At 36.5% G+C, this 27,191-nt stretch overlaps 1 protein-coding gene across 2 annotated transcripts; it reads right to left on the reverse strand.

Annotated features, from left to right (window-relative positions):
* Positions 1-862: 862 nt before the first annotated feature.
* Positions 863-27,191, reverse strand: UBXN2B (UBX domain protein 2B). Of its 2 annotated transcripts, XM_037506357.2 has the most exons (8): positions 27,082-27,165; positions 22,091-22,194; positions 17,014-17,164; positions 14,906-14,989; positions 14,026-14,135; positions 11,431-11,568; positions 6,417-6,578; positions 863-5,660 (listed from the first exon to the last, which is right to left on the reverse strand). In XM_037506357.2, the coding sequence occupies exons 1-8, from the start codon at positions 27,163-27,165 to the stop codon at positions 5,498-5,500; spliced, it is 996 nt and encodes a 331-aa protein (XP_037362254.1). In that variant the 3' UTR covers positions 863-5,497. The 2 variants fall into 2 exon arrangements, with proteins under 2 accessions (XP_037362254.1, XP_037362263.1); XM_037506366.2 differs by lacking the exons at positions 863-5,660; positions 6,417-6,578 and adding an exon at positions 13,580-13,670 and having other exon boundaries at positions 11,533-11,568; positions 27,082-27,191.

Genomic DNA, 27,191 nt, shown 5'->3' on the forward strand with positions numbered 1-27,191 from the left:
TTTATCGGGCCTCCCAGGTGGCGCAGGCGGTTGAGCACAGCGCTGTGAAGCTGTCCACAGCCTCTACAAGGCCCTTAGATCCCAGCTGGCCTGCGAGAATTGCACATGGTGAGCAGACCTCTCGTTTCGCCCCCTGCTCCCCTCAGAAGTGTGCTTTGGTCAATCTGCCTGTTCTGTCCCTGCTCTGTCTCTGGTGAATCCTCTTACCCTCCCACGCATCTGGCCTGTACCCCGGTTCTTGTATAAATAAATAAATCTTAAAAAAAAAAAAGAAATATTGATCTAAGATAAGTCCTTAAGTTCAAACATTTTTTTTTCTTTTTCACTTTCAGAGATCTAGGTCATAGCTATAAATTCTAAAGAGGCCAAATTGTTCAGTAGATTTATAGTTAGTTTCAGTTCTAGGACACATATATAATTTTTCTGTGCCATAAACACACATGTGCATTAAGGCTCCTTTATAAATCATTCAATTGGAGTTAAAAATAACTTTAATTTAAAATTGTACAGAGAACTATACAAAGTTTTTCTTATATTTTATGACAATATTGGCCATATATGAGATTTATTAATTTGCATCACTCATCAGGGAAAAACTTTTCAGAGGAAAACATGTACTTTAGCAGTGATAAAAGTTTTAATAGGTTTTTAGAAATCTGTGGCAAACGGTTAAATATTTGCAGCCTTTATTTTTGTGGAGTAAAATAGAAACTGCATTGGGAAATGGAGTTGTAACATTGCTACAACTCAGTTTCCTCCTTGCCATCAGAAAGATGCACCACAGGAAATTAAGCCACAGGAAATGTCACTTACGCTTAAAATACTAACTGCAAACCACGGGATTTCAACATGGTTTGGTAAAAATGTTCTTTATTGGTAAGCACACTTAAAAGTTTTTGATTACATGTCATGCAAAAACAATTGACATCACAAAAGGTAGTCTGTTGTGACATATGTTGAGATTATAAATTTTAAAAGTTACAGTGACTGAAGTAGTAAAAAGTTCAGGAAAAGGACTAATTACAGCAAAATGCTATGTAGCGCAGCTGACAGTCTGTTTAGTCTTCTGGATGTTTTCTCTTCTAAAGTAATCACTATTTTGGAAGACTATTATATACAAAATGCCCTATTTTCTGTATGTGTATCTGTAGGCACTCCACTTAATTCATAAAAAGATTGAGTAAAATTTTAAATAACTTAAGAGTTTAATTTCCCTGTTTTGTTAACCCGAAATAGGGCAATGCCCTTTTATTTAAAATTTCCAGTTGTTGTAATAGATTATTTCCTTAGGAAGCTCCTGTGAAAATGTAGTTTTTCCCTGGTAATCTTTTTGAACTGAGACTGACTTATTAAACTGTTATTTATATAGTCTCTATGTTGCATTCTATTAGCAGAAAGGAACAAGACTTCCTATTCTGAAGGAAATACTTAGCAACAGTCTTCTTATTCTATGCTTGTTTCTTGAAGTGGTGGAATCAATAATTCTTTCCTGGTTCTGGAAACACTTCAAGTATAAATTCCCTAATGGGTAAATTCATCTTCTTGAACTAACTAAACCACCAGAAAAAGGCAAATTCCAAATCCTCTATTAGAACATTCAATTCAATGGGCAGTGAGTAGGCATAGTGCACTTTTGTAGGTACCTAAAAAGGGGTAGTGCTGAAACAAATACCTAGAAATGCAGGAGTACTTTGGAATTGGGTAGTGAGTAGAGGTTGTGAGAATTTTGAGGGAAATGACAAATATAAAGCCAAAATTGCCTTGAACACTGCTAGTAGAAATTTGGTTGGGAATGGGAGCGAGCAGGGAGTAGTTGAAGGAGGTAAGGAACATGGCAGAAGAATGGAACATCGCCACAGAGAGTATCTATGTTGATGAAAGAGTCTGTCAGTAGAAACAGGGACATTAAAGGCACTGCCAATGAGACCTCAGAAGGAAAGGGTACATTCTGTTGGAAACTGAAGGAAAAGATCCTCAAGTTATATAGTGCCAACTAACCTAGCTGAATTATGTCTTCAAGTTCCATGGAAAGCAGTTGTGTTACACTTTGATATTTATAGCTGAAGAGATTTCTAAGCTAAGTATGGAAGGCAAGGCCTACTTTCTTTTTGCTCACGTTAGCAAATGTGAGAGATGTATAAATTGAGGGATGAACTGTAATAAGAGACTTAAAAACTTGAAAAATCTTAACCACTGAAGTAGTCAAAGACAAATAATTGAAGAAATTTACTATGAAGAATGCCTACTCTAGGGAAAGGTGAGGGTGTAACCTTTTGCTAGTACCTGGGAAGATGAAAAAGGTTTGAATAGGCAGTCACATAAGTGGTACTTGCAGATTCAGGGTGTGACTCAAGAGTCTCTCATCCATCTCCGAAAGGGCCCCAAACAGATGGCATTATTTAGGAAGGATATGTGTACCCCCTGACATATACAGATGTTTGAAAATGTTACAATAGACAATGCCACCTTAAAGTGAAAGGGATAGAGGATGAAATAATGGTTGGATCTTCCACATTTCTATCAGTAAGGAACAAGCTGATAAAACCACTCAGCTGCAAATACTTGCTATCTTTCATGAAAAAGGAGATGACTGAGAGTTACAAACTGAGGGGCTGGAATTGTCACAGATTAACCCCAGCGCATGAAATTTATCGGAATGTGCATGATTGAATTTCTAGATTGCACAGCACCTACTGGGTAGCTTTTTTTAAAATCTCATTTTCTGTTTCTTGACCAGGAATGTCTCTTGTTATTCTCTGTCCTAATGACAGGGGGCTAGGGAGGGAAGGCCACTGAATCTAGTATAGGAATCTGCACATACTTCTAGCATAGGGTGCATGTACTCACTGTATGACTGAGGATCTGTTGTCCTTAACTGAAACTTTTGCTTTGAACTGAGATTCCCATCCTGATGATTCCCAAGAGTGCAGGATATTGACACCTTCAGAAATTAAGCTCAGCAGACCAGGATGTACCGTGGTGTATATAGCCCAGAAGCTGAAAACAAACTCTTAGGCCTGAATGTGATAAATACCAGTAACAACAACTACAATGGGCTGTTCTCATAAACTGAATCACTTAGGACTGTTTTTATTCCAATCACTATGAAACAGCCAGTCAGAGAGATGTCAGAATGGTTTCCTTTAGGGTGATATGCCCACCATTCTCAGATCACTGATATCTAAATAAACACTTTTTATTCATTCAATTCCTGCCTCTGCTCATTGGCATCTGTAGTGACAAGCAGTAGGATCTGGCAATTTCTGGTAACCCAAGCATTATTTTAGGAGCAGATAATTGGTTTTCTAGATTCAAAGGAGCACATTTGGAAGAACTGTTTCCTAGGGAATCATACCCAGACCTTCACTCGTACTTGACTGATACGTTAGTTTTGGAACTTTTGAGCTGATGAGATCTAGGTGATATTTTGTATTTTATTTTATTTTTTTAAAGATTCATTTACTTATGCATACAAGAACCGGGGCACAGGCCAGAAGTGTATGGGGTGAGAGGATTCACCAGAGACAGAGTGGGGTACAGAACAGGCAGATTGACTGAAATACACTGCAGGGGAGCAGTGGGAGAGCCAGGAATGGTCTGCTGCACCATGTGGGTAGCTCCCTGGCGGTGCTGTAGCTGCGGACAGCCTCATAGGTTGCGTCTTAACCCCTTGCACCACCAAGGAGTCCCTATTTTGGACTTTAAATTGATGCTGTATTGGGTTGAGTCTTTTGAGGACCTTTAGAAGGGGGGAGGGAATATGAATTGTTGGGGGAAATGTGAATTGTTGAGGGAAATGTGGTCTGTGGTAGGCAGCATAACGGCCCCCAAAATGGTCATGCACTAAACCCCAAACCTGTGAATTTGTTACATGATGAACGGGATTTTGAAGATATGACTAAGTATCTTAAAATGAGATGATTATCCTGGTGGATTTTTTTAGATAGGCCAAATGTAAACAAGATTAAAACAGGAAAATTAAAAGTTGGTTGTAAAAGAGCTAAGGATAAAGGCAGAGATGGGCTGATGGCCATGAGTGAAGGAATGCCAGCAGCCTCTATAAATCAGAAGAGGTAAAGAAGAGATTCTCCCCTGGAGTCTCCAGAAGAAAACTGTGATATGTTATTCCACATGGCAAAAGGAATTTTATGAGGTGATTACTAAGAACCTTATGATGATGGGAAGGTAAACCTAGATCAGCCACAGGATCCCATCTAATTGAGTCTTAAAAGCAGAGAACTTTCCCTGGCTTTGTCAGAGATGTGCTGGCAGAGAAGGATCAGAGAGATACAGAGTTGCTGCTTTGGACTACAGAAAAGGGCACCATAAGCCAAAGAATGAAAATGGGCTCTAGAAGCTGATAAGGAAAGGGCATGATTCTCCCCTAGAACCTCCTGAAAGCAATAGTCTTGTCAATCCTGACTTTAGCCCAGTGAGAACTATTTTCGATGTCTGACCTATAGAATTAAGAGATAATAAATTTGTGCTATATTAAATCACTAATTTGTTAGTAATTTGTTACAGCAGCAATAAAAAAACTAACCAAGTGAGGTAACTAAAATGAAGTAGTATATCTGGGAAGATAAAAAGGCTTTTTTCGTTTTTCTGCTATAACCTATCTCATTCAAGAAATACATGATTTCAGCAGAAATGCAAACATTTAGGCTGCTAATTCTTCATATCTACTGGAGAATTTATGTTTTTATATTTGTAAACTTGTTTTGTCTTAGAGTAGAATACATTCTAGGTTGAACACTGAGAACAGTGTTTACAGTATACATAGTGGGTCTCCTAGAAAAATGTGTTAATATGTGAATGTGATCAAGGCAGGCTCTGGGAAGGACTGTAATGACCATGGTAAAATGTTGTTTACCATAATCTCCTAAGAAATGCAACCTTTATGTCCTTATTTCTAGTTTATGCTGGTCATAGTTTTGTAAAATACAAGGCCAAATTGTATTTTTTTGATACTAATAACATCACTAAATCAGCAAGTAAAAAGGATGGAAAAACCTTAAAGAAAACAAATGAGTACTGCATGATCAAAGTATTTGAACACCACAATACAGACACCTTTCAGTATCTATCACAGAAACAAATTCAAATTATTTATCAGATTTCTTAATAGCTGCTGATCAACGCAGCATTAAGAAACTTTAGTGCAAATTTTAACAAATGCATTTATCAAAATGGGGTTTTGTTCATTTTCTCTACAAAAAGGAAACAAAGCAAGTAACAGATTGGTTTGCCTGAATTTTTATAAGTAATTAACATAAACCAACCCTACAACTAAGAACTCATACATATTTATCTCAAGGTCTATTTCTGCTCCAAATTCATCATTACTAAGACTGGAAGATAGAACAAGGGGGAAAAAAAAAAAAGAGAAAATTTGTCTGTATAAATAATAAAAAATATTTTTTTATGCTATAAGTATTTTCCTCATTAATATGGCACATTATCTTTCCTATATGCTACTGCATTGATAGGAACAATATTATTTTAGTTGCTGAAGTATCACAGTGTTAAGAATATCCGCTTCTCGTAGTGTCAGGCTTTCATCTGTTAACTCTTTGTTAGGAAATGAAGTCACAAGAATAAAGTCAAGAGTTGCAAATTCAGGTCGGGACCGTATAATAAAGTCTCGAACATCCAGGATCCTAAAGAAGACAAAAAATACTGGTGAATACAACTTCATCGCCAAGGTGGCATAAGTTAAAATCAAATAATAGTAAAAATTACACAATTCCAATCCTTTATTTAAACATGTTTTAACTTGCTTCAAATTATTTCAGTGGATGGGTTTATCTTAGTTTTAAGATAAAACGGGAGGGTTTACTTTGGAGTGTTCTTAATATTTATTTTTGCCATAAAGCATGGACAATCTTTGGGTGATCTGCATAAAACAAATGTCAACAACGTTATTACAGGGCCTTCCTAGTAGCACAAGGAGTTAAGACGCAACCTATGATGGTAGCAGCATCCACTACAGCACGAGTTTGATCCCCGGCCAGGGAGCTACCCACATGGAGCAGCAGACCTCTCCTGACTTGCCCACTGCTCCCCTCAGCAGTATATTTCAGCTGATCTGCTTGTTCTGTTTCCCATTCTGTCTCTGGTGAATCCTCTCACCCCCCGCATCTCTGGCCTGTACCCCAGTTCTTGTATACATAAGTAAATAAATCTTTAAAAAAAAACAACAACAAAAAAACAATGTTATTACACTGAAAGTGCAGAGTGAAAAACAGATTAGTAGCACACAACCCAGAAAATGATACCTTAGGTTGGTCCTGTGTGAAGATGTATGAAAAGTGTTAAATCATGAGAATACTTTTAAAAAATTACTTTCACATATCCCTAGTAACTCAATTAAGATAATAAGTGAATTTGTGCATAATAACACACTGGAAGCTTACCTGTGTGTACTATTGAATCTTTGTATCAAACGACTCCCATCTGCTAATCTGATTTGAATTTTTGTTGTTGGCACTGAATCATCAATAAGAACAAGAGCATTAAGTATTGACTTATCCTCTTCTTCTGGGGAGGAAGGTGTACTGATTATTTCAGGTGTAAGGCTAAGAAAAAAGAATTGAAGAATAAGAACACATATCTGAATACATAAGACATATGACAAACTGAAGACAGTAGAACAACCACTTAGATCGATGATTCTAAGACTTCTGGACAAGCAAGAAAACAATTTCCTTTGAGTTCCCTATACTTCATCCAACTGCGTTCATTTTATAAAGATTATTTTACATCCCATGATTTTGATTTAGTGTATCCAAATTCTTTCAAAACTCCTTTATTTCACTAAAATTTCAGGAGATTGTTGAACACAAGTCTTTAGGAAGGAATCTGATCAACACTATGCTAATGTTAAAGAATATTAAGAGCAGAGACATGGTTTTAAATCTCAGCTATGTCTTTTATGTAAATTGGAGTAAGTAAATTAATCTCTTTGAAACCCATTTCTGTCATTTATAAAATGGCGATGGGGGTGCATAAAAACTTGTTATGTTATACCAGTAAGTTCTTAATACAGTGTTTCAATGGATGCTAGCTAATTTATGCACATATGATCAGCACTAAACCATTAGTCTAAGCCTAGTTAATATTACTTAACAATATCTGATTTAAAAAGCTATGCCTTGGGCCTCCCCGGTGGCGCAGCGGTTGAGCGCTGGGTTGCGAAGCTGCCCGCAGCCTCTGCAGTGCCGGTTCGATCCCCGGCTGCTTCCCGGCCACCGGAGGAGGGTCCCACATGGCGCGCAGACCTCTCCTGTCGCCCGCTGCTCCCCTCAGCAGTGTACTTCGGTCCTTCTGCCTGTTCTGCTCCCCACTCTGGCTCTGGTGAATTCTCTCACCCTCCTGCGCTTCTGACTGTACCCAGTGCATGTATAAACAAAACAAACAAACAAATAAATGAATAAATAAAACATGCCTCTATTAAAAAAAAAAAAAAAAAAAAAAGCTATGCCTTCATAAAAGAGAAAAAATTCCTAAGTGCCAGTGAGGCAAATAAATTTATAATTGTTTGCTTGATAGGACATCTTACCACAGGACCTAGATTACTAGTGATTTTAGCATTGCTTTCTTCGTGCCTTTGATGCTATCAGGATGACCTGCCATTATAATCCAAGTGAGTGTCAAAAATAGAGTGTTCTTTTAGTTAAGAGATTAAAATAGATTTAGTCAAATTCTTTACAAACATCAAATTTTAAGCATCTCTCATCTTAAGGGAGTCTTTGATAGACTTGATGCTCATTCTCTCAAATGCCGGCATTCAGATGAGTTCCTGTAAATTATTTTATTTTGAAAAAATAGAAATGTATCATTATTTATTAGTTTGAAAGTCATATAACCTTTTGGGCTTTGATTTAGTGTAAATCTAAGGTCATCACAACTATTCCTCCTTTAAAATTTCTCTCTCAGACTATACAATAAGGTGGTGAAATTAACTGGCACTTACTGCTAACACATCCCCTTTCTGTAGCTTTTTAATAACATAAACTTTAGAATGGATTTCAGTATATGACAAAGTATGAAAAAGGAGAAAATAGTGATTTGCAATCACTGGACAGGTAACATTAAGGAACTTACAGCTATGATTTGCTAGCTCTTATTTTAACATGTGAGGGTAGTGGGTAATATTTTTATTGCACTTAGGTTTACCCTGTAATTATTTGTACATCATAACAAAAAATTTAGTTTTCATCTATGTAATGGTTTGTTTGCAACTACACTGCCAGCTATGGAGGACAATGGAATTATTCTCACTTCTGTTCTGTTTGCTTCTTTTAAAATTCTATCTCCCACCTTCCTGGTGGTACAAGGGTTAAGTCTCAGCACTATGAAGCTGTCAGCAGCCACTGCAGCACAAGTTTGATCCCTGGCCAGGGAGCTGACCCACATGGTGCAGCAGACCTCTCCTGTCTAGCCCGCTGCTCCCCTCAGCAGTGTATTTCAGTGGATCTACCTGCTCTGCTGCCCACTGTCTCTGGTGAATCCTTTCACCTCCAGCACCTCTGGCCTACACCCCAGCTCTTGTATGTATAATAAAATAAATCTTAAAAAATAAAATAAAATTATCATCTCTGTTCAGTAAAAGTTGTCTGGAACTCTTGGGAAATGAGCCATTTTAGAAAGTTACTTTCTGAATAAAGGTTGTTAGAATTTTTATATTTTAACATACTTCTTAATGTCTTCTTAAATGTTCTATGCAATTCTTCAGTTTCTTAGAATAGTTACATTCAACTACTAAAAATTTGGAATCATGTGCGTCATATAGGCTCACACTACTACATTCACTTCCTACTGCACATTTCCTATACATTAGAAGCTGAACAGTCTAAAGACTACATTTCTCAGACTGCTTTGTAGGTGGGATTTACCCATGTACTGCGCAAATAAATACACTCCTGTATGGTGAAAGTAAGCACTGTGATTTGGGAGCTAAGCAGCTCGAGCTATTACCAAGTATTGGAGGCATTTGACTTTCTGGAACAATCATGACAGAATGTTCTAGTGTCTGGTCCCTAGTTTCATGGGCACTGAACAACTGAAGAAGGCGCATGTTTTTCTGTAAGAAGTTCAGTGTTGAATTTGTTTCTACTGAATATGGAAAGCCTGGTCTGCTATTTCTTTCAGGAATTTTATGATAAACCCAAGACTCTATAAAAATACCCTTACTATTTAAAAACTAGGACACGGATTCTGTTTTGTACAATCAAGAACCCCAACCAATAGGCTAATGATTAACATAGCATTATCACCATGGATCTGTGTTATTCTCCTTCATCATTTTCCCCTTTTGGGGGAGGGGGAGGTCAATATTCTTTTTATTTTTTAAAGATTTATTTATTATTATTTATGCATGCAGGAGCTGGGGCACAGGCCAGAGGCGCGGGGAGTGAGAGGATTCACCAGACAGAGTGGGGAACAGAACAGGCAGATTGACTGAAATATACCGCTGAGGGGAGCAGCAGACGAGTCAGGAGAGGTCTGCTGCGCCATGTGGGTAGCTCCCTGGCTGGCTGGGGTATCGAACTCATGCTGCAGAGGCTGTGGACAGCTTATAGGTTGTGTCTTAACCCCTTACACCACCAGGGAGGCCCATAAGGTCAGTATTCTTTAGCTCTCTGCCTTGTCAGGAATAAGGCTAGCCTTTGTAAGATGATATAATCAGATAATATCCTTATTTTCATGAGCTGAAACTGCCAATTATAGTCATTGTTCTTTTTAGAATCTTCTTCCTCCTTCAATTTCAATTATAGATTTATTGTACTTCCACTAACAAAGATGTATATTCTAACATTAATTTTTAGCCATAATTTAAAAAATAGAGGGCCTCCCTGGTGGCGCAAGGGGTTAAGCACCACACTATGAAGCAATCCCCAGCTGCTGTAGCATGAGTTCGATCCCAGGCAGGCCAGGGAGCAACCCACATGGCACAGCAGACCTCTCCTGTCTCACCTGCTGCTCCCCTCAGCAGTTTATTTCAGTCAGTCTGCCTGTTCCTGTTCCCTGCACTGTCTCTGGTGAATCCCCTCACCCCAGGCATCTGTGGTCTGTACCCCAGCTTTTGTATGCATAAATAAATAAGTCTTTAAAAAAATTACAAAATAGAGAAAGAAGAGATATAAAGCAAGTAATATCTGTGCATTTTACCTGTATTCTAATTAAAAATCATAATCTCAATAAATATTAAGTAAAAATGAGAAGTGCTAGAAAATGTTTTTTTAAAATCTGGGGGGAAGAAATAAAATAATCCAGGAGAAGCCTGGTCTATGTTGGTAGTAAAGGGAGATGAAGGAGAAAATTTCCTGTCAATGGGCATTGAGGATTTGAGTCCTAAAAATACCCAAGCTAATACGTGTTTCTGTATTTCCTTGATGTCCCCAAAATCAGTCTTCATCAGAAGAAAAGGCTATAGAAAGGGAAACTACAGATATGAAAGACAAATGCAGAAACAGTGTTGAATTTTTTTCTATTTGGGGAAAAAAGAAGGAAACAGAGAACCAGTGTGCAGAAGACAACTGAAAAGAACTTGGACGGGAAGGATTCATATGAAAATAACAAAGAACACACAAAAAGTACTTAGAAATATGGTGAGTGCTGCAATTCCATATGTCTCTGTAGTAATTTGTGAACCAATAGAAGGTAACTTAACTAATGTTCTTTATAAGATTTATGAAGATTCTTTTAAGTCAATGCTATTATTGTAAGGGAGTCCACTCATACATTATACTATACACATTAGTTCCTAAATTCTGCTTGGCAAAGTCCTAGGGCTCTTGGGAATATCTCAGAGCAATTTCTTCCACCTACAATCAGAAGAACTCCGGCTTTATGTGTTTTACTTATTGTTCTTCCACAACAAAGAAAGTCTCATTGCTTAAAATAAATCAATAAAGCCACCAATTTAAGCACAGTGCTTCCTCCTGCATTGGAGACAGGCATGCTTAAAACTATGATCTACATTACATTACCTTTCTTTTACCTAATCAACAAGTCTTTACAATTTCCCTTTTTGGACCCAGGTAATCACGAAGAGGCAGGAAGGCACAGGGATCAAAAGAGGGATTCTGCAGATAGGGTGCATGGTTTGAATCCTGCAAGCTAAGGACTTCCTAGCTCAATCACTTGGGGCAAATACCTGCGCCTTCAAAATGGGTTAATAACAGGATTTATATCAAAGGGTTGTTATAAAGTAAGTTAATGTATATAAAATGCTTAGAGGTCAGGAATGTGGTAATTGCTAAATTTAAGCTACTGGTATCATTCGATTTAAATAACTCCTTATCAGTAAGAGCTTCACATTCATACTTTTGTTTTTGCTTTCTAGAATAGTTCGCTTTTTTTATTTATAAATTAAATTCATGTTGAACAAGGACAAGCAGTATTTTCCTCATTTTAAGATTTTACCTTCCGAGTTTTTGTCCTTCTCCACTAAAGGCCTTAAACCTCAATCTTGGTTTTATATATTCTTGATCCTGATGATCTTCCATATCCAAGTTCACTTGGCCTCCATGAACTAGCCGCTGAAGTTCCAAGGGAATCTCTCTATAAAAAAGAGGGAAAAGGTTTGATTTAATAATAATAAAAAAAAAGAGTAAGAATCTATTGATATACTATAGAGAACACTATAATCAAGTGGCAAGCTATATTGGAAGACAGTTTTTGCTTCAATATAAAAATTTCCATGATGATTAATTTCTCTCTGTAGGTATTTCTTTATGAAAGTTGCATTATCTAAGACTGGGCTAACAGTCTCCCAGGGATTTGCATTATGTCCAGCACATAGTAGGCAATAAATGAATGTCTGCTGATTTTTAGTGATCTTCATCAGGGAATTTGTTGTGGTGTCACAGTGACCTTGAAATGCTTATCGTATTTATAAAATAAAATTATAAAACAGTAATTTATATCTAAATTTATATCTAAATTAGCACTAGATAACTTCTATGGGACATATTAATAGATAATGCAGATATTTATTTCTAACTCCCTAGGGGGTGTTTGAAAACTGATAGGAATGCTTTTGGTTGCTCTAAGACTCCTGAGTGCTGCTGTGAAGACAAAGAGGCGATTATCTCTGTTATGGCATACTTACACAATGAAGTCTTAGCTCATGTTCCACAAACCCACCAAAATTTCCTGCCAGAATTTCACGTGCACAATATTATTTATAATTTATTTATAATTTCTGAGTGTTACTTAGGTTTTTTTTTTTTTTGGTATTGTATTGTCATGTTTTGTTTTTAAATTTCAAAGTATGCATCTACTATATAAACTGAAGGAGGAATGTATTTTGTTCTGTTTGGAACTTTACTAAGTTCCTGGTAGCAATGCCACTCACAGTGAGTAAGTCGTCAACTTTACATACCTTATTATTCTGTCTTTGTCACATTTACATAGAAGTGCTATATTGCACATAGGTGCAAACTTTCTGACTACTTCATTATGTCTGGTAGTGTGGTCTTATCATATTCAAGCATTTACAAATTGAAATACAAATATTTTTATGCATATTTATATGTTTGTAATTTATATAATTTGTGTATATTTAATGGTATATTTTGTGATTACTCTCCTTTTTTTGACTTAAGATAAATTTTGTATCAATTTTTTGGAAATCATAGGCATAGATGGATATACTGTCTATGAGTTCTTTGAGGATAGTGAAGATAATGTTACAAAATAATTGGAAAAGGGGACAAAAGGGACAAAGATTACACAGTTTGACACCCATTATCTGACATCAATTATTTTTTTCTGTATTTTCTAAAATTGTTTTTGACCATAATTTGTACTTTAAGTAAACCAGGATTGTTCACATATTAGTCTACAAACTTTAAGAATTATTTTCAGTTATTAATAAATTCGTTTTGATCTATAGTATTTTTCTCTTTTATATTCTGTCCTTCCATCATCTTAAAATAAACATTAATTTCAATGGTAACATAGATCCTTATTTAGCAGATGAACACTTCCCCTACTCAGATGCCCCAAGCTCTTCCCAGTGATTATGCAAGTTTCCAGGTTCACAGCACTGACTTAAACCATCTAATGGTGCTAGGGCAGCTTCCGCGTTTTTCAGTGTCTTCAGTTTACCTGCTTACAACATATCTTGACTATTTTTTTGTAACCTACATTATCTTTGTAGAATTCAAACTCAAAATTCCTGTTAGTGTTCTAAAATATATTTCCTTCAAGTTTCTTGACTTGAACTCCAATCAAGTTCCTCTCCACTTCACTACAGCCAATTTCCTAAGATATATTTCATCACCTAGAAAAGTCTCCTAGATGGAGACTTCCTAGATGGAGTATAACCTCCTACTTGAGACTGGTCACTGCCTACTTAAAGTCCCAGTTCATTATTAACTTTTTCTACTGAGGAATGATCACATTTTGAGTTACAGAAAGCATAATATTGAAAAGCTTTTATTATCATATCAAAATCACCTGATGCCTCATCCTCTAGCAAGAAGGGCTGGTGATTCATGATGTTCTTTAGATGAGTGGGAGCACTGTATATCTAGTTTACTTGCATAAATCATAACTTTAAACTAACCTTTTGAAATCTTCTGCCAGCAGTAATGCCACTTTAAAAGATTTCTAATATGAGTTGCTGAATTTCAGGCATACATGCAAAGAGAGTCATCCTGTCAACAGTAAGCAGGACAGTGGCTTAGTGGATGGGTAGCTATCTGCTAATCAATTTTGGGATTCATTACATAAGCAACTTTTTTTCTCAGAATGGAAACCATTCTGAGAAACCATTTGGTTTCATCAAATTTAGAATGGGACCCATGTCTATTGTCCCCCCACCCAAAGTGGAGAACCAGTGACTTACAGATAACAATGTAGCTTATATACACATATATTTTAAAATAGTCTTCCCCTCAGTAACCACTTACATAACACAATGTATTCCATTATCTAAAACCAGTAGTGCATTGCTGCTTAAAAAAAAAGTCCCAACCCAAGTAACAAATGAAATACAAATAATACACTTACCCTCTTTTAACAGACTCCAGAAATTGAGCATTTGTCGGGTCACTGTAAGGTCTCAATTCTCCATCATCTAAACTGAAACCATTGCTCCACAGTTTAAGCAAAATTTGAACCTTGTGAGCACAGGGAAAAATGATATAGAATACAAGAACTCATTTGCATTAAAACTTTTTCATTTCAACTGTGATATTTTACATTAAGCCACTTACTTAAAGTATGGAGTTAGTCACAGTACTCTTTATTCATAGTTAAAGGCATAAATGAACCGAGGTATATTTGCTTAGCAGATTTGTACTTAGTTTAACAAACCGACAATGGCTGAAATACCAGAGATCCCACAAACAGTTGCACCCTGGCCTTGAAGTACAACTATACCTGGTTCACTGAGAAAACAAAAGCAATGAGAGCATCTAGCTGTCACTCTGTACCTACTTTGTCACTAGTATCCATATTGTTCTTCCAAGTGGAGTTAAACATTCATAAGGGGCAAAACAGAAAGCCCAGTAACCCTCCAAGGCTAAATTTACATGTTTAAAATGAAGTTTTAACTCTAAAATTTCAAAAAATAATAGAAACAAAGAATAACTTTAGGTGTTTCTATATTTACAGCTCAATTCACATAATAATGAAAGTATACTATTTATAGTAATTCTTTTAACACATATGTAAATTCATTTGGACATTATACATTTCTTTTAACAGTTATTTATCTGTAAGCACATGGTGCAAGTGAGCTACAAAACATAAAATTAGACTTTTTAATGTATGTCTCAAAAAGTAACAGATGAAGATATTGTCATCATAATACCATTTTTAAATTTAAAAACAAACTATGTAAGTAGAGCCAAAATCTATAATTTTTCATTTTGGTTACTGTACCTACATCTTGTAGCTGATTTTCTCCATAGATGTATTCAGATCTCTTACAAAAGGAATTACCCAATCTGTATCCGCCACCTGTAAATGACTGAAATACATAGCAAGTGAGCCACATTTCATTATGGCTTAGTAAGCAAAATATTATGTTCATGTGTGATATATATTTTTATTTACTTGTTTTTGTTTGTGTGTAGAAGAACTGGGGACTAGGCCAGAGGTGTGAGGGAATTAGTGGAATGGATGAGAGGATTCACCAGAGACAGAGTGGGGAGCAGAAAAGGTGGATCTACTGAAATATACTGCTAAGGGGAGCAGTTGGTAAGACAGGAGAGGTCTGCTGTTCCATATGTGAGTTAGCTCCCTGGCCAGAGATCGAACTCTGGCCTTAGCAGTAACAGTGTGGAGACTTAACCCCTAGGCCACCAGGGAGGCCCAAGATGATTTTTATTTATTTTTAATTTTTTTAAAGATTTATTTATTTATGCATACAAGAACTGGGGTACAGGCCAGAGGTATAGGGGTGAGAGGATTCACCAGAGAAAGAGTGGGGAGCAGAACAGGCAGATTTACTGAAATACACTGCTGAGGGGAGCAGCGGGCGAGACAGGAGAGGTCTGTTGCGCCATGTGGGTCAGCTCCCTGGCTGGGGATCGAACTCGTGTTGCAGTGGCTGAGAATAGCTTCATACTTTGCATCTTAACCCCTTTTGCCACCAGGGAGGCCCCCATGATGATTTTTAAATGCGAAGTGTATTCAGATGAAAAATTATGTATTCTACCAACAACAATATTAGTGACTCAGAAACTAAAATAATTGATGCTAATCTTAAACCAAGAAATGCTGAAATATATATATATATTTAAAGATTTATTTATTTATTTATTTATACAAGCATTTAATAGTCAGAAGCACGGGAGGGTGAGAGAATTCACCAGAGCCACAGCGGGGAGCAGAGCAGGCAGAAGGACCTAAGTACACTGCTGAGGGGAGCAGCGGGCGGCAGGAGAGGTCTGCGCGTCATGTGGGACCCTCCTCCGGTGGCCGGGGAGCAGCCGGGGATCGAACCGGCGCTGCAGAGGCAGTGGGCAGCTTCGCAACCCAGCGCTCAACCGCTGCACCACCGGGGAGGCCCGGAAATACATTTTTTAAAAAGATTTTATTGATTTATTTCTGCATAGAAGAACTGGGTGTAGGCCAGAGTTGTTGGTGGTGAGAGGATTCACCAGAGACAGAGCAGGGAGCAGAACAGGCTGATCTATTGAAATACACTGCTGAGGGGAGCATGGGTGAGACAGGAGAGATCTGTTGTGGCATGTGGGTTGGCTCCCTGGCCAGGGATTGAACTCAGGCCATCATGGTGGGCCCTCGTGGTGGTAGTGCTGAGACCTAACCCCTAGACCACCAGGGAGGCCCTGAAATACATGTTTTGAAGTACAAGCAGATTGTAAATATTCACCAACAGTATTTTACATGTTATAATAAAAATTATAATGCTTAAATCATATTTTACACAGTAAATAAGACCCTCATAGAGTAAAGGAAGAATTTTATAAATGTGTATAAAATCCCCCTGAGGAAAAGCTCCTTGTTTTACAGGCTGCTTTCACTCAACCATAACGAATCAACTATCTTGCACTTTTTATTTTGCTATACTAATCACAAAGTCCTCTACAGAATTGGAGAACTTGAAAGGACCAAAATTACAGCAGGCTTGACTGAAAGAGAACTTAAAGTTGTTGGTAAATAACAAAATGGGAAGTAGAATGTTTCATTTAGAACATGGGTTCTTAATCGTGGATATCTGTCATAATTATTGGAGTGTCTTTTTCAAAAAACGTATGACTAGATACACTTAAAATCTACTGAGCCATAATCATGAAGTCATGTCATGGTTTAGAAAATCTCCCTAAATGATTTTGGCCTGGAAATTCAGGTTGAGAAACGTTAAACATAAGACTATGACTTAATAGAAAAAAAAATATTTAAAAAATGAAGCAAATATTTAAAACAAATATACACACAATTTCAAAAAAACAATGTTTGCAAATAATACAAAAAACTACAAAGGAGATCAAATAAATAAATAATATAATTTTAACATTTAGCACTTACCTTAGATTTATCATCACCTGAAGCTCTTGTGGCTTCACTCAGAGGGACAGCCCCATGCTCCCTTGCCTCTTTGAAAAGTTCATTCACAATTTTCCCAGTTGAAGGTCGAACTATATGTAATCCACTATATTCATGTTCACTTGAATAGAACCTTTAAACATTATAATATTGTTCATGAATAAAAAATTAGAATACAGCTATAAACTACTTTAAAATAAAAAGCTACACAAAAATAAAATAAAAAGAAATAAGTTTCATTCAAAAAGACTAATTTGTTTGACTTCTGTGAAAATATTTAATTTTAAAAATAGGATTAACAAAATAAATAATAATATAACTACATGTTAGTGCTAGTTCATATAGTATTTCATGGGTTTGCAGGATTCAGCCTCCAGCATGAGCACTGGCTTGTTTCTTCCTCCCTCATCCCTTTGAATTGTATATCAAATGCCTCTTTACAATTTAAACTTTTTTTTTATGGTGGCGAAAAGCAATGTTGACACCAGAAACTAAGTCTCTTCCTCTGATGAATCCACACTCAGTAGGATCCACACTCAGTAGAGTCCAAGTTAGTGAAGTGACCTAGAGATTTATAGTGTAAACATCAAAAAGCAAAGCTAAGCTTCTGGTCGTAGTTCTCTCAGGCTGTAGCTCTTTTACTCCCTGTCCATGTTTCTTAAGTGAGAGGGTTGACATGAAATCTGATAGCATCAGTTATTCTTTGGAAGTAGCATTAATATATAAACCTTTATTTCCTATTGGAGAATTTGGTCTACAGATATACTGTAACTCTCTGGAAGATTGTATTAGTGTTATAAATTGTAACATTTATAAATAACACATGATAAATTATTATGAGTATAAATTATTAGTGAGGAATAAACCTCACTAGATAAAGCAAATGTGAGTTCACAATGTTATTGATATTCAGTCAAAGTGAATTAATTTCTATTATCTTGGTGATTATGGTTAATTAATAAAATTATATTTTATGTAAAAAAAAAAATACCACTATAGGGTTCCTTTTCATCTCAGCCTTGGTGAGAAAGACCTCACAGGAAAATAACTAACATGGAAAAAGACTTGCTAACTCCTTTATAGTTAATGTCCTTTGTTACCTGATAAAGAAATCCTTGCTTACCTCAAGGTCATGAAGATAGTCTATTTTCTTTTATTAATTTAATTATTTCCTTTCATATTTAGATTCACAATAAATCCATTTCTTCTCTTTCATGTCTGTATTCATGACTCATTCTCTAGTTAAACTCATCTAAGTGTCAAAATATTTCCCATAGCCAACAACCCCCTTTATACAGATGAATCCTCTTATGATCCACTGCTGAATTTCAAAGCATCTATTTAAATCAAGTTTATCTCCGAAACTAAAGCTATGGGGCCTCCCTGGTGGTGCAGGTGGTTGAGCGTAGTGTTGTAAAGCTGTCTGCAGCCTCTGTAGAGTGGGTTCGAGCCTGGCCGGCTGGGGAGATACGCACATGGTGTGGCAGACCTCTCCTGTCTTGCCTGCTGCTCCCCTCAGCAGTGTATTTCAGTCAGTCTGCCTGTCCTGTTCCCCACTCTGTCTCTGGTGAATCCTCTCACCCTCCTGCACATCTGCCTGTACCCCAGTTCTTGTATACATGAATAAGTAAAAAAATATTAAAAACAAACAAACAAACAAACAAACAAACAAACAAACAAACAGAAAAAACACTAAAGCTATGATCCCCACTTAAATCTTCCCATTGACAATCAAAGTTTCTACAGGATCCCAGATTAATAATCTTTAAGTCTCCCTCTTTTTCCCATTCATTTATTTCCTGTACGACATCATCAAGTTTCTACAATAAATTCTTTGAAAACATCCCATATGGATTTCACCTCTTTTCCACTGACACCATCCTAATCCAACATTTTATTAGGTCACTACAATTATTTTCCTCTTGATTTGTCTCCTTACCCTGTTTTCTCCACTACTATTAGTTTTATATTGTACTGCCAGTCCCACTTTCCTAAAAGTATATAATAATAATAGTTAACATTTATCTAGAGGTCACTCTGTTCACTTCATCCTCAAAACAAATCACCCACTTGGTCATTTTTATAAATAAGAAAACTGAAACTTAGGAAATTTAAGTAACTTGTTCATTGGCTAAACTTCATTAGAAAAGAGAAAAAAAGATCAGAACAGATGTGCGTATGTCTACAAATCAAAGCTTATTTCACAATATTATCATTATTATCATGAAATGGACATAAAAAACATAACCTGGCTTCCTACTGCCTTCCACACATGTGTTTTCAAGTGGCTGCATCCAGGACAGGTTACATAATTTGTGGGGTTCGGTCCCAATGAAAATGTGAGTCTCCTCGTTCAAAATTTAGTAAGAATTTCAAGCCAGTAATAACAAAGAATTAAACCCAGCATGAGTCACTTCAGTGTGGGGCTACCTATGAGCACAGGTGATGTGCCAGTGCAGCACGCCCTGGCAGCTCTAGTCAGTCCTGTTCACCACAAGGCTACTAGAGATTTGGTAGGTTCTTTCTGATTCTGCTTGGTAATTTTTATAGTATTTTCCTCTGTGCTTGTTTACTGCTGGAATTTGCCCCTTTTCTTGTGCTTATCTACCTAAGACATCAGTGTAAAAATGTTTAACAAGAATCATTTTTTTAAATGATAGAAAATTTTTTAAATATAGAAAAGAGGTGGGATGATTTACCAAAGAGGAGTTGGGGACAGAACAGGCTGATTTGCACAAGAATCTAATCATGATGAATGACCTTGAATGGGAAGCATTTTATAAGATAATTATATTAGCCTCTTCAAAACAGTCAAGGCAATAATTTTTAGCAAATGACAAAAAGGTGACAATGTTCAGTATAAAGATTCAAAGCAGGCATGAACAAATAGAATGCTTGGTTCTTGGTTGGATTCCAAATTCAAAAAATGTTTTAAGAAGTATTTGGCCATGACCTACATATTCAATGATATTATGCAATTACTGCTAATTTTCTAAGGTGTAATATATCATCAAGTTTATAAAGAAAATCTCTTATTTTTAGGGGATGCATGCTGAAGTTTTAAGGGGTGAAGTGCTATGATGGAAAAAGAGATTCTAAAAAATGATGCTGAGAAAACTAGAAGGCCACACATCAGAGAATGAAGTTATATGACACTCTAACTCCATGCACAAAATTTAATTCTAAATGGATTAAAGACTTACAAGATATAGACTTGCAACAATAAAATATACAGAAGAAAACATGGGTAATATGCTTCATGATTTCAATGATAAAGATGTTTTTTGGAGACTTGATCCCTATACTTCTACAGAATTACCTCAAATTAAAAAGACTTTACCCAGCCAAAAGAAAATATAAGTAGATTATAAAGACAATCCCAGTGAATGGGAGAAAAAGTTACACATTACACAACTATCAAGGGGTTAATATTCAAAAAACATTCCATATAATAATAAAAAACCCAATTAATAGATATGCAGTAGATGTGAACAATTTAACAAAAAAAGATATGCAGAAAATCAATAGACAGAAAAATGTTCATCATCACTTTTAATAAGGGAGCTGCAGGTCAAAAGCAAAATGAGTTATCTCACAATTTTGAGAATGGAACATATTAAAAAGCCCTCAACAAGTGCTGCAGAAGATGTGGACAAAAAGGCGCACTATTACACTGCTGGTGGGAATGTGAATTGGTACAGGCAATTTACTTAAAAAAGTGAAAAAGGAACTATCTTATGACCCGGCAATTCTACTCTTGGGCCATGTATCCAAAGACATAAAATCATCAAGTCAAGAAATTATATACTCTACAACGTTTATGGCAGCATTATTTAAAATAACGAGGGCATGAAAACAAAGTGCCCACTGATTAGAGGATTTGATTAAGAAGTGATAAGTATATCCACATTAAAGAATACTATTCAGTCATCAGGAAAGTTTAAAGGTTACTATTGACAGCAAAATGGAAGGCATTCCAGGGCATTATGTACAATAAAGAAAGTCAGAATGACCAAGACAAATATTTGACATTCACATACCAGATGACATGACAGAGCAAAGTTCTTATAAAAACTAATGTACATTGATTAACATAGTGAGGCTTCTAATGATAAGAGGGAGGGAGAGTCAAGGGGTGTAAGGGATGGTAGTGAGAAGTATGCAAATGGAATAAAATAAAAACATGAAAAATATAAAAATAGAGGAAGATTTCAAGATGGAAAAATGTAAATAGAAATAAAAATTGGGGAAGAATTGTAAATATTACTCATTCTCAGTCAGGTCCAGAAAGATATGTTATATTTAGCCCTTACAGAAAGAAAGAAAAGCTGTAATGACAAGTAAAATAATAATTATTTCCAGTGAATTTCTCAACTTTTGGTAAAGTAACAGACTTCCTGAGAATAAGATATAATGGGAAAATTCTGCCCAAATTTCAGTTATAGTACTGACAAAGATATTAATGAAAATAATTCTGGAAATGAAAAAGAAACATGGCAATAAACTATACTCAGCTCTCATCTTGTACAACTTCACAGTTCTTTTTTTAATAGCTTATGGATTTTAATAACAACAAGTATTATCTAGGAGATCATGTATTTGATAGGTTACATTCAAAGCAATCAGATACATATTTGTAAGAGTTACATGAATTCTTAAATGGAAGACAAAAAAACACATAGGGGCTCCATGAATGGGCTTTAAGAAACGTGTGGATGAAACCTCAAAAACAACCCTAAAACTATGTATAAATATTGTTTGGGGTCAAAGTGGCTAAGCTTTCAGATTCTCAATGAGGTCTAAGACTTAAAAGAATCATTGTGTCATATAAAAATATTATTTGGTATATAAGTTTACCATTATTTTAGGTATTTAAGATACATTCCATAAGTTTCCTTTAATTTTCTGAGTATTACAGTTTTAGGAATAGAACCTAAACAATAGTCATATGAAGAATACATTTTAAAAAAAATTTCAAGGTCATTTAAAATAATCTGGGATTAGTGAACTGAATGGAGTCTTTAAAACCAAAACAAGACAAAGACAAAACAAAACTTACCTTTGCGGGGGTGTCCGTGGACTTGCAAAGACTGTAGCTTTAGGTCGATCAGATTTGGAAGATTTGTATTTCACTTCATCTTCACATAATTCTGCTAAGGCCAACTACATAGTAACAAATTTATTATGAAGTGTACCAGAATAAATAAATTCTACACAAGTACAGGCTGTGAGTACAATATTAACATATAAATGCATAGCCAAAATTGTTAAATGAAAAATGAAGGTTCAGCTTCTGAAGGTGACGTCCATCCAAAATATAACCACTGTATCCTTCATTTTATAGAACCAACCAGATTTCACATATATTACAATAAAGATATGATCATTATTTAATTATTTTCAATTAACTATTCAGCAGTTTCAAAAACTGCATTTGGTAACATAATTTTCAAAGTTGGCCCTATAATCATCCTATAATTCTTTAAAAGTATCTGGAGATATTTGACACAAATGTCAGTGTGTACTCATCAGATATCATAAAATTATTCATGTTGCTATTCCAGATTTTAAAATTTAAGCAATAAAACAATTTCAAAATTAATCTACTAGAAAGTCTGTCATAGATATGTTTCAACAAGTTTAGGAAAATGAGATCCTGAAAAATGAAAGACCATGAAATACATGTAAGTTTAACCAACAAAGTCACATTGAATTATGTAACCTACAACACAAAATAATCATAAACTGATATACACAGATTAATGAAATTATAGATATTTAAACTGAGATTGTTTGTTACAGTTTTGTACCTTGACAGAATATACCATCAAGCAAATAACATTCTTCTGTAAAACAAACAATGCCTTTTGACTGCATGTAAAGTGGGATATATATTAATAAAATAGGAATGCCTATATATATATATATATATATATATATATATATATATTAACAGGAAGTCCATCTAGCTGCAAGGGCCTAGTTATTAATGGGATATCATTGACTTAGAAATTATATAAGGTATAAATAATGATATGTAATTAACAGTAAAAGATATTGTTGTAGGGGAAAAAAAAAAAACCCAACTTCTGAGCCAGTAACCTGTTGGGGAAAAAAACCAATAAAACCTCTGAGCAGTGAGTGATGATCCAGACTGCACCCCTTGATGTCCTAAGCAGGGGCTGTTAGGAAACAGGAGCAGAGCAGAGCAGAGCCTCACAGACCCTGGGTTCCTTTTGCTCTTTGCCCCAACTACGTATATGGCTCCTTATGCCTCCTGGAGTAGTGCTACAACTACTCTACTACACACCCTCAGGCCATTGCTAGCCCTCAGGCTACTGCTCGCCCTCAGGCCACTACTGAGCAGACAGTGGCCTTCTTTCCACTTGTGGCTTCCTCTTGGATCCCAGTCTCTGCTCAGCAGTAGTTATCTGGGGTACCTCAGATAGCATCTAGCTATGTGCCAACCAAAAAGTTTTTCTCACTCTCTCTTCATTCTCCTTTTTCCTAACTCCCTGTGTAAGTAAACATCCTGCCCCCTTATTTATTTATTTCTCTCTGTATCTGTTTTTGGGTTATGTCTGCCATTCTTAAGCAAGTGGGTGAGAAACCACTAACTGAATCATGCCCTTTTCCCTGGGTGTACACTGTGAACTGTGCACTGTGAAATAATGATACATTGTGAAATATCAGATCAGTGTTCATAGCTAAGCAATTAGATTATGCAGATATTTCAATTACACACAAAAATAATTTGTAAGTACTGATAATCTTTTTTCTTTTTTTTAGAATTTGCAATGTGAAGAATATGAAAAGAAGCCTATAGGCAAAAGAGAGTGAGAAAATCAAATATATAGCAAAAGATTGAAAGTACTGGAGCTCTCAGTATTAAAGGGAAAACTGTCAGAAGGCAAAATACAGATTTTCTATATAGACTAGCAACATCAGCATGATCTGGAAACCTTAGGAAATAATCAGGATGGTCAAGTCGTACCCTATATTTAATGAATTAGAAATTTTGGGTGAGACACTTCCTCTTTAACAAGCCTTGCTCATGGTTCTGGTGCAGAATAAACTGAGAACTAATGATAGGGAATACTGATATTCAACAAGATTAGGATATGCGTGGAAATTATAGCAAAGTTTCAGACATTTTTATTCTTTCCTCACTTAAAGAACTCTCCTCTTTGCCTCATCCAAAACCCAATCCTAGTGGCCCTCCCTGGTGGTGCAAGGGGTTAAGCCTTAACCTATGAAGCTGTCCACAGCCATTGCAGCACGAGTTCGATCCCTGGCCTCCAGGGAGTTACCCATATGGCACAGAAGACCTCTCCTGACTCGCCCACTGTCCCCCTCAGCAGCATATTTCAGTCAATCTGCCTGTTCTGTTCCCCACTCTGTCTCTGGTGAATCCTCTCACCGCCCACATCTGTTGCTATACACCAGTTCTCGTATGCATAAATAAATAAAAAAAAATCTTAAAAAAAAAAAACACAAACCTAGTAAGCACTGTAGTTATCCCTAATTACCTTTAATTCCAATTTATATGGAAATACAAAATTTGGAACGAATATTTTTCTTTTGATGTAATTATCAAGGAAAATTGGGACAGAAGCATACACGTAATGACCTTAACCATGTGGGAGGATGGACTGAGGGCACCTGAACAAAGATCTCTGAAATATTCAGAAATACTATGAACACCATTGCCTATAGGGTTACTATTGTCACTAACAACCTAGCCCCCCAAATTTCCCATAGAACGTTTCCCATTTTGGGGCAATGAAGGGAGCTAAGATATACTCTTAGTTCAATATCCATATGAGATTTCGTAAGTTAGACACTCATGGGAAGGCTTTCTGGAAATCAACTAGTTTCCTTCCTGAGGAAAGTGGTACCTGTGGAAATCCCTCCTGATTTGGATGCTGACAAAACCTAAATGCAATGCAGCTAAAATATATGTACTTAGGGATATTTTCGCTTCTTCCAATTAGAAACATCACCATTTCCCTCCTTAATACCATGAAAGACTCTCTTGAGATGGTTGTCAGGAAAGTAAGAAGACTACTAAAAACTACACTAAATGACTAACTCCTAAAATAAGCATGGCTAGATCAAACGATAACAAGAAAATCCCAAAATAATCAACATCCAAGAAACCAGTTGAAAAGAACATTATTAATTTAAACCTTTGATACATACTCTATTTCTTTACACATCATCACTTTGGTTGTTTTCAGGTTTCTTTGCAGGTTCTTCACATTCTTATTAAATGCTAAAGGAAAGATTATCAATACTTAGTGCATTTGATGTACAAAATCTCAGACAAAAAAAAAAATCAGCTATTTACCTACCTACCTACTTAGAGAAAGTAGATAGATGAAAAAAATTCACATCTATTTGATAGTGGAAACAAAGGTAATCTCACAATTGGTGAATCTACCAGAATATCTGCAAGTATCAATCATGTATTAATCCACTGGTTTAAGTCTGTAAATTTGCCAAATATCAGGTGAAAATAAGACCAAGCTGTTCTTATTTTTCACATAAAAAGAAAAAAAAGTGGATTATGTAAAGAAGGATATCAAAATTACATAGTTTTAACTTTAATAGCATTAGATCAGTGAAAGTTATATTATTTTTCTCCTTTAACTACAGGAATCCAATATTGCCCAAGCAAGTGCTGAGTCTGTGGGAGTTTGGCAATAGGTACTTTACAGACATTATTTAATCCTTTTAACACCACCACTTCTGATTTAGAAATAAAGACACTGGGAGTCTTCTATATTCACAACCAGTAAATGGCAGGGCTAAAATGCAAAATGAAGTTAGTCTAATCAGAAACTCCATTTTCTCCAACATTCCATGATACCTCTTAGTTATGACTGATGCCCATAGAAAAGATGGGGCAAATTTTGGCTTCCTAGTTCTTGATTCTAGTCACTACTACTAAACTGACCAACTATTCTACAGTTTGTCTCCCAACCTGACACATATTTCTCCATTCTCCGAAGTACTGGTTTTATGTACTGCTTTTTTGGCACTTAGTCACACTCGAACTTAAATGTTATGTAAATATATCCATATCTTATTTCTTCAAAAAAAAAAGTGGGGGGGGGTAGAAATGCCTTGTACACTTTTAAGGCCCTCACCAGCATACAGAATCAACTATGGATTTAAAAGCCCTATCTATCTAAAAGCCCACATAATAGTATGGTAGATGGCAGGTGGTTAAAAGGTTTGTTCAAATAAGTAGAATGAAGGTGTGACTATAAAGTAGTATAAAGAACTTTTCTATCAAGGCTTGTGTATTCATTGCCACTTATTTGCAATTATATCTCCTTATAGATGTTTACTTGTTGGATTTTATCAATGATTTTCTAAGGGGTCAGAAGAAAAACCTAAAATGAGCAAAGTAATGTTAAGTACAAGATAAAACAGGGTTCGGCGCACTCTATTTTAGCTAACTAAAGTCAATGTTCTATAGCACCAAGTTTTATTTCCCTGATTTCTAGGTACAAACCTTTTTAGACGGTAGCTTCTATAACGACTGCAGCCACTGGACTAAATACTTTAGTTCACCCTTTAAAAGAGAAAAGCTACCTGATAAAGAGGGAACCACTTTTCTACATAAATAATCAAGAGGGAAAACAGCATCCAAGACAAGAAGGAACAGCACACATTCTTTTTTTTAAGTGATCAATAAATTCCCTAGGGCTACAGAAAAGCTTTCTTCTGCCCTTAAGTCTCCCGAAGTAAGCCTCCACCGTGAGCTACTCAACTAACGTGCAAAATGCCATTCTAAATGCAAGGTGGCTTTTTATAGCAAAGCGGGTGCAGGGGACCCGGCACCAGCGAGACTAGGGTTCAGCCACTTGTTTCCCGACACCGCTGGACTCGGCGAGCCCCAGGGCAGAGCCGCAGCGCGGGAGGGACGGTTCCGGGCTTAGCAGGGGTGTGGGAGGCTCAGCCCAAGCCAGCGGCCGCCTCGGTCGCGCGCCAGCCCGCACGGCCCCGGCCCCGCGCGCCGCCCCCAGCCGCTCGCCGCACCTGCAAATCCCGCGCGCTCGGCGGCCGCGGCCCCGACGACCTTCTCCCCGCCTCGCCCGGCTCTGCGCTGCCGCCCTCCGCCATCTTTCCCCAGCTCGTCGGCGCCCGCT

Source organism: Talpa occidentalis, unplaced genomic scaffold (assembly GCF_014898055.3).
Source record: "Talpa occidentalis isolate TD23 unplaced genomic scaffold, MPIMG_talOcc4v2.1, whole genome shotgun sequence".
NCBI lineage: Eukaryota > Metazoa > Chordata > Mammalia > Eulipotyphla > Talpidae > Talpa > Talpa occidentalis.